The sequence below is a fragment of the Amblyomma maculatum genome, unplaced genomic scaffold (assembly GCF_055883805.1).
Source record: "Amblyomma maculatum isolate TAMU_Amacu unplaced genomic scaffold, ASM5588380v1 scaffold_24, whole genome shotgun sequence".
NCBI classification, from domain to species: Eukaryota; Metazoa; Arthropoda; class Arachnida; order Ixodida; family Ixodidae; genus Amblyomma; species Amblyomma maculatum.
This window is the reverse complement of record NW_028146749.1, coordinates 2,099,664-2,108,661: the sequence shown is the minus strand read 5'-3', so window position 1 is coordinate 2,108,661 and position 8,998 is coordinate 2,099,664. Positions and strand designations below refer to the sequence as shown.

General features: G+C 43.5%; 1 protein-coding gene across 1 annotated transcript in view; it reads right to left on the bottom strand.

Annotated features, from left to right (window-relative positions):
- Positions 1 to 2,923: 2,923 nt before the first annotated feature.
- LOC146170989 (uncharacterized) overlaps positions 2,924 to 8,998 on the bottom strand; it is a 33,444-nt gene continuing 27,369 nt past the window's right edge. The window contains exons 14-17 of the mRNA XM_084586621.1: positions 7,936 to 7,975; positions 7,740 to 7,832; positions 7,414 to 7,526; positions 2,924 to 3,151 (exon numbers count right to left, since the gene is read on the bottom strand). Of these exons, the coding sequence (XP_084442747.1) occupies positions 7,488 to 7,526; positions 7,740 to 7,832; positions 7,936 to 7,975 (172 nt within the window). The 3' untranslated portion in view covers positions 2,924 to 3,151; positions 7,414 to 7,487. The remainder of the gene's footprint in view (positions 3,152 to 7,413; positions 7,527 to 7,739; positions 7,833 to 7,935; positions 7,976 to 8,998) is intronic.

Sequence of the window (8,998 nt, the reverse complement as noted above, 5' to 3'; positions counted from 1 at the left end):
GCCAAATGCAGAAAGGGTGCTAAAACTGTGCTACCAAATCAAATTAATTATTCCAATGGCCTGTCACAGTGTGTTGAATACCATTTTAGCCAAATTATGAAGTAACAACGAAAAATAAGGCAAAATGACCGTCTCAGAAAGGGAATTTGTCACAAGCACAACTCATAAATAGTCTTTTTTTTTTTTACCTGGCAACAGCTCGGCTTAGTTCATTACATCGTTGAATAAACAATTATAACAATTCATTGCATGCAGAATCAAGGGACTGTGCAAATTCGTGCAATACTAGCCGTTTTTTTTCTCAAGTGACTTTGCTTTCGCCACCACAGTTAAGACTCTGCTAGCTTATTATGCTTTTGGGCCAAATACCGAAAAGGCTTGGCTTACTTGGTTAATTTACACTGCAACTAGGGGAGGGCACTGAGAACTGACTGTGGTCACTAATGCTTTTCTTTTCTTTCTATTCGGAATATAGAGCACAAAGTTGCCAAATTGCGTAAAATGATGCCACACTAGTATGAACATGAAAACCGTTCACCAGGCCAGTTCCATGGCTACATCAGTAGCACGGAACTTGATCTGCAAATGATAAGCTTCTGCACAGTTGACTTTTTACACATTTACCTTTGGATCAAAAGCCCAGGTATGCTAAGGCACAGCCTATGCCTGCAGTGTTTAAGCTGACTCAAAGGAAAGGCCAAACCCATTATCAATAACTATAACTGTCTCGCACCAGTAACTTCCTGTACAGACATATTTAGCGGCGTTTGTTGACACATTCACAGTGCTGCGCAGTAAACTCCTTGAGCGTGAGCAGTGAAGGTCATCATGGAAGCACAGACAAATACCAAGTAACAGCAACTTGTCCCAACAAACTGCAACAGCCGTGAGGGATGAGCTACCCAAGACTGACCTATGGGCAGTGTAACCGTGGCATTCGCTAAGTCAGACGATCAAGGGCGACCTTCCTAGCTTCCACCAAAAACCAAGTTCCAATAGTCCACATTCGTCCATCTAGGCAACTCATTCCCGCTGCTGTCAGCACAAGCAGAACAGCCTCTAGGACATGTCGCCATAAAATAAAACATCAAATTTTTTTGACGCTGTGCTCACCACACCACTGAAACGACTTCTTTTTCCTCATTTCTACATTTTCTTGCAGACCAGTGAGAAGGTGCAGCTTTGCAGTATTTTTTGGCGTTGACGTCAATGAACCGCCAAAGAATATGCTACTTGCATTGCCCAAAAGTATGAATGCTCATAAGGTACAGAGTTTCTAGCAGATGACCTAGAAAACAGTATATTTTAATGTAACTAATTCCGATTTATTTCAATAATCTCCGGTACTATCCCATCTTGGTAGAACACCAAATTTGTGGAATTCTGCGCGACAGCAGTAGTTTTCTGCTGTCCACCACACCACACCACGAACAGCCCACCAATGCACAGTGGTCGGTGCAGCCAAACAGGATCAAGTGTGGGAGCCAACATGCTTGCCAGAGAGAGCAGTGTTTACTCCTTGAAAGCAGCTGGCTACTGAGGCACCCTACCTGTTGCTTCATTTAATGCAGCTTCGAGTCATATTCATGTACCAACCATCTCTTAACAGCACTCTTTCACTATAACTTACAGCTGCCTTCCACCATCACATTTAGTTTGTAGTTTCACTATTGTTCACCGTAGTCGCCAATTGAGCACCACACCTTAGTGACTAAATGCGTTTAGACTTGTAAATGATTTATAGTTTTCGTTGACTATGGCACGAAATGTTTTTCTGCTTAAGCAAGATAGGTATGTTTTTATGTTTCCTAAGTGCCTCAAACAGCTAGTACTGACACACGAAGTATCGTAAAATAATTTAGTGAGGTTTTTAGACAACACTACATTTTTCAAAGGGACTCAAAAACTGAGCCCTTCAGCCCAGGGGCAACAGAGGCAATCCTTGCTGCCCTTCCAGTCTGTGCACTGCGAGCAGGCTAGAGAGAAATTGTGAAATTGTAGTTTAATATCATCACTCTCAATGATGCAGTGCCTCTCTAGAGCAGGATAACAGCCTTCACTCTCAGTGTCAGTTGTTGAACACCTGGTAAAAAGGGTGGACAGACAAGCCAGTAAACTGAGAAAAGTGGTCAGAGAAAAAAGAGAGAGAGAAAGTAGCAGTTATCGTGCATCTTCAGGGGCTCTTTCACAGCCTCAAGAAAGTTGGCAGCAGCAGGGGTAGAGTGAAGATCCTTTTTCTGCACCTGATAAGCTTTCCAGAATCTGCAGGAGAGTAGACACTGAGACGGCAGCCATCGCATGCTCAAAGTGACAGTGCTTCATAGCATTGCACACAAGGGGTCTTTTATTCCATAACGCTGGCCTCAAGTAAATAGTATCTCACCAAGGCAGGGAGGTACCTTAATAGTGGGCAGCATATTTTTGAACGCATTTGGGAATGGTGCAACTCAAGCCTTGAAGTTAAAAACACAACAGTGTACTATACAAAAGGCCAACACGACTGGACGGGGGAATGAATGAACCTGTCAGAAATGAAAAAAATTAGGGGACACTTGAGTATCCTTAACGGTGTTGCTTTAAGAGGTTACAGTGATGTATTCTTCCCTAGTGTTCCTTGTTGTAGAGTTTGTAGAGTTTTGTAGTAGGTATTACTGTTGCCGCTTGTCTTCACCAGCAACCACACCTTCTCCTGAGGGTCCCCATATTTTTCACCGATGTATGAATTGCATTATAAAATGTGCATATGTCCCGCCCCATTTTACTGCACAAAAGGGCACGGGGTATATGCATACTTTTATAAGCAACGCATACATCTTGCAAAAATATCTTTGCAGGCTAGCTGGTGCATGAGTGCCGCACCTTTAGTGCTGAAACGTGAGGCACAATGTAAATAAAGTAGATGAAATGAGATATCAACTCAGATTTTATTTAAAGGTCACCGTTTATACCACACAGCAACTGTTCTACTTCTCCAGCACTACAGCTTCTGCCGAGGTTCCGTGTTTCTCATCAAACAGCAGTGAATGAAACTTGCGAAGCAGCTTTCTTGTCCTTGCACTTTTCTGCACTATGGTCTCCCCTATTAGTTTGTGTGAATTCTGAGTGCAGACTTGTTGGTTCTTCATCCTGAATGTGGCAGTGCAAACGGATGCTGTAGAAGGGATGGACAAGACATATGCACACTTCAGCACTGAATGATGGATCGAATCTGTGATTGACCTAGGTAACATGTGGCCACTTGGATAACTTTTGGGGCACTGCCTTTTGAGCAGTGGCTGTCCCAAGACTATATTTTTCTTCGAGGGGGGGGGGAGGAGTTTCTACCAAAAAGAATAACAATTTCTTTGTTTACTTTTTATTTACACACCGCTTTTTGTGTGCTTTTGTTGTTGAGTAATAGCTAGCAAACAACACAGGTGTTTTATCATAAGTCATGCTTTGATTATTAACGGTTTGGTTACGTTAGCAGTATTGATATATAATCATTTTCTATTTATCTTAAAATATTTTACTTTAATGAGAGTGCCAGTCGTGAAGTGCAAAAGTAAGTACAAGTAAAACACCGATGACATAGGTATCGTTTCTTCTTGCTTTTAATAATGCAACACTGTTGCTCATTTTTCAAAGGAAAATAAGTCCTCCATTGTTTTCTTTTATCAAACACGAGATGTGTCGAAACTCGAAACGAACATCCTTGTAGGCGTTGAGTGAATAGATGATTATTAGCCAATATGTAGTGCAATAAACACTACTGACCCTTTCTTTCTTTTTTGCTAATTTTTTTTCTTTGTGTTTGTGTGTGTGCTGTGGACCAGTACTTTGCAATTAATTTTTTAACATTATTTCCTTTAAGACAATACTGTTTTGAGCTGCCGAGTGTACATATAAGTTAGCACTGTGCGTCTATCTTGGCCCTCCTGGGTCACCTACACACAGGGGACAACTGGGAAAAGGTCTTCCCTATGGTCCATTGTGCTCTGTGGCCATCCAGAAAATATGACATAACACTAGGCAGGTAATTGACAAAGTTGAATAGGCCACGTCAGACCACCGTATTACAGCCAACATCCAATGTTGACCTCAGGATGCCTAAAATAGGCTTTGGAGCAGCTCCTGGAGCAGTAAAATATGTGTTTTGGAGCAGTAATAGAGCAGGAAATGTATGCTCTGTAGCAGCTACGAAGCAAAAATATAAACAGTTAGTAGCAGTGATAACAGGCTGCATACTGTCGCCCTGCCTATTTAACTTATATGCTGAGTGCATCACGAGGAAGGCCGGTCTGAACGAGTCTTCAGCTGGAGTGAAGATTGCTGGGAAACATAACAACCTTAGATATGCGGATGATACCACTTTAATGGCAGAAAGTGAAGTGGAACTCAAGAGACTTCTGATGCGCGTACAAGAAGAGAGTGAGAGGTTTGGGCTTAAACTGAACATTAAAAAGACAAAGATCATGGCGTCTTGTCCTATCACGTCCTGGAGCATCAAGGGACAAGAAGTGGAAGCTGTGACAGATTTTCTCTTCTTGGGCTCCAAGATGTCCCCGGAAGAAGACTGCAGCCATGAAATTAGGAGACTCCAGCTTCTGGGAAAGAGAGCCATGGCTAGCCTTGACCGCCTAGTAAAGAGCAGAGACATTACACTGCCAACCAAGATCTTTATAACTTGTGCTATGGTCTTTCCAGTTGTGATGTATGGATGCGAGAGTTGGACTGTGAAGAAGGCTGACCGCCTAAGAATTGACACGTTTGATTGTGGTGCTGGCGGAGACACTTGAGAGTTCCTTGGACGGCCAGAGGAGCAAATCAGTCGATATTGTCGACCATAAACCCTGACTGTTCATTGGAGGGGTCAAATTCTAAAGTTAAAGCTCAGCTACTTTGGTCATCTGATGAGAAGAGAGGAGTCGCTGGAGAAAGATTTGATGTTGGGAAAGGTTGAGGGTCACCGGAGAAGGGGTAGGCAGCGATCGCGATGGTTAGATGGCATCCTCGAGGCCCTGCAGATGAAGTCATGTTATGTTGGGAAGATAGTGAGAGACCGGAAAGCGTGGCGTGATATGGTCCATAGGGTCATGAAGAGTCTGACACGACTGAAATGGACTGAACTGGTGCTACTTGTTGCGGGACAGTCTGTTTTTCTCGGATGCATAAATTAGCATTACTATGATGTTTTTTCATCATCAGCAGCATCATTTCGAGGTGAAAGGCCATAGCCATAGAGTTAATACCTCTTTGGCCATAGCACGGTGAGCCACCGTGAGCCATAGTAGCGAAGGCGCAAAAGCAGACGTCGCCATAAAAGGTTTCTGTTTCCCGAAATGCACCTAAAAACCTCCTTACGTAATTGCACAACCATAAATAACCGATATATAATATATATATATATAAGTTCAGTTCAGTTCAGTCGTGTCCGACTCTTCGTGACCCTATGGACCATGTCACGCCACGCTTTCCGGTCTCTCACTATCTGCCTAACATCACATAACTTCATCTGCAGTGCCTCGAGGATGCCATCTAACCATCGTGTTCCCTGCCTACCCCTTCTCCGGCGACCCTCAACCTTTCCCAACATCAAATCTTTCTCCAGCGACTCCTCTCTTCTCATCAGCTGACCAAAGTAGCTGAGCTTTAACTTTAGAATATATATATATATATATATCAGAAGGTGTTTTCTTTTTAAAAAATGGAGTATGTTTCACTGTCATATGGAAGTTATAGCCTCCACAATAAATGCTTTATTTATTTGGGTTATGGCATCATGGTGGCGTCTCGCCAAATGGCGGCCGCTTGCCTCAGCTCCGATTCTTCATTACCGCTGCATGATATTGTGCATTCATGGCAAACAAAAGGCATACGAAGCTTGTGCAATGCCTCAAGATGCCCGCATTACCAAACTTTAACGATAAATGCACCATATTTTCTGCGCCTCGTTTGGTTGCCATGGAGACCAAACGTCAGAAAGCGCGGAAAGTTCAAATGAGGCTTCCCAGCTCAGCCTGGATTGCCTAAGGTGTTGTCTGAAGAAAATGGTTTACACCCTTTGTAGTTTCATACATATAGTCATATAGTTTCATACAATAATAACACAATTTGGTGAATAAAATAGCATTGTTAGCGTTTACATATTTAAGCGCTTTTTCATGGTTTACTACAGGGGTGCTGCAATCGATGCGGCGCCGCTGCGTTGGGGAAACCCCTCGGCGGTCACCTCGTACTGTGCGCCGGGGTGCGCTATTTTTCTAGGCCCCTCAAGCCTTGGAGGCTCATTGTTATCTTCAAACACGAGTCCTACTTATCAAGACCAGTTCTCTTCACTTCAGTTTGCCAGTGACAAACTAGGCTCCCTGATCGATTTTGGTCTTCTTTTCAGTGCCAAAAGACAGTGAAAGCAGGCAAAAAGGAAATTAGAAATTTCAGCACATGTAAAATAACGAGGACGATAGCAAGGGTCACACATTCCTGCAAGTTCTTTCGCTTTAACCGATTCAGCACAGTCTTACAGTAAATTCAGAGAAAACCTGGGCAATGGCCACCTGCTTTCGAGATAAAACTACACGGCATATGACAGTCTTTCACAGTTCCGTCAAATGCTTGGCTGTGAGCACACTCGAGGATGTCAAAGAACTGTTCAAAGTGCTCTCGTTTTCAGTGACTTATTGCTCACAGTAATACAGTAGCAGTGGTGTAGCTGCGTGTGAAGGAGTCGCAGAGCACTAAAAGCGAACAGCCCTCAACACTTCAGCACACTGGACAAATCGTATGGATGAGAGCAAGGAAAATGCTTTGAGAAGACAAATGCCTCCTAAAAAGGCGGGCGACGCTCCAGGCAACATACAAACGACATGCAGCTGGGCTGGCTGGCTGGCTGGCCGATGCACGGCCGATGCAGGGCAGACTCAAAGCTCAGGAAAGCATAGTGAAATTAGCGGACAAATAATCCCTTGCAGACAGGGCCCTTCAGTCACCGTCATGCCTGCCACTGTGCGTGCATCAGAGATATCCGCAAGCAACACTGCACCATAAAATTCAGTATTGAGGAGGGATATTTGACCGAGTGCTAGCCATGAGGATCAGTACACAGGCTTTTAGTAGACAATGCATCACTGGCAACTTGCACAGCTGCCTTTCCATTAATGAGCGTCAGATTCCATAGACATGTACGGGCACTAGGCACGACAGTGTGAGCGGTACACGTTATCCCGATTTAGAAATTAATGATCCAGTTAGCGAGCTTTTCGGTGTTGCCTTATTTCCTCTCACACTTAACAGAGGCATATAGACTAGAACTATGAAGACATACACAACGCCACACTATACAAGGCACACATCTGCCCAAAGCCTTCAGTCTCCTTGCACACCTCAATAATTTCATCACAAAAAGGAATAAAGACGGCAGATTTAGCCGCTCACCTTTTCCGCCAGCACAGTCCTGTACAAGTACAGGACTTGTACAGGCCGCCAATCAAGTCCTCGCAGGATTTTTTTTAAAAGTCCAACATGTGCCCGTCACTATCAGCTTTTTTCTGCAAGTTGAGAAATTACACGTTTTCTTGCACTCTGTGAGGAAGCACAACAGTTTCTACAAAAAAGTAGGCAAAAAAAAAAAAAAGACAGTGAGACGAATTATTTTCCACACAGGAGCGAAATTTGGTACCCCGCCACCTCCCCAAACACACACACACACACACACAGGCATACTGTTGGCCATAGCCCGAGATGGTGTGTGTAAAACAAACCAATGTGCTTGCTTGCTGTGAGGTGGCCTTGGGTTGAGTGGCAGATGGAATTGTCGCTACATCAGAGTCCGAATCCAACACCAGGTCTGGAACCTTGATTCAAACAAGAAAGGTGCAGCCATTTAGAAAACTCTACTTACGTAAACTTTACCCCCCCCCCCCCCCCCAAATTATAAAAAAATATAAAATAACTTACAGCTGGCTTAGTCTTTGCCTTGTTAGCTGCCGAATGGTTACTGAAAGAAAGCATCATTTTAATTCAGTCTTGAGAGCAGAGGCAATGAAAATCATTATGACCGTGTCATTAAATATTCATAGCCACGGAAAAAAAAATTGCCACAAGGTTTACGGACAACATAACTGTGTCGCTTGAAGCAAGACGTGAATTCAGCTCGTTTTGATGAGGTGACAAAATCCAGCAAGAGAAACACGATGTAAAAGTAACGAAAGCGAGCCACAATTTTGGTTTAACAGCCTAACAAACATTTTCTTTCATAAACTTGAATACCTATACTTCGTTTCATACATCAGGTGCAACGCAGCGAAAGCTACACCAGTAGTCCGCAAGAAAAAAAAAGGAGGCATATCACTACCGCTCGTTCTGTGGCCGAGTGGTTTCTGTGGGAATGGGCTCTATTCTGAGCATACACGTTAGCAATAACTTGCTTCGCGTGCTTGCACATCGCAGTACGAATCTTACAGAAAAAAATCCACTTCGAAGAGGCAGTCAAGGTCGCTGTTTTGAAGCCATTTAGATGTGCAGTGCGGAGGCCACAGCTGACAGGGTTGCGGAGCAGCGAAAACGCGACACGAATGAAAACGACAAACAAACACACAAATTACCGAATCCGATTTTTTTCTCCCTAAAAAAAAATGCTTTTTATGAAGTTGACGGCAAATGTAAGATGCATTAGACTTGCAGGCAAAACAACTATTATTTCCTGTCGGCAAGAGCGGGCACTGTTTTTCATCGCGAATGCGAGAAACGCAAACAAGAGCTCTAGCTCCGGCAGGGTTGCACTTGATGTATGAAACGGAATATACACTACCATTTCTGAGAGAGAGAAAAAAAAACTTTGAAGTCCCATTTGCTCCAAACCGGACATGAAGTACCACGAAAAAAAGTAATAATAATGAGCTGGCCTCCTACGGAGCCAGAAGTGACAATTGGCTTATGACATGACATGCCTGGCTTTTCCAAGTCCACTAGGGAAGTTTTACTACTCTTCAAGAACAATCAAACGCCTCATTCTCAGACA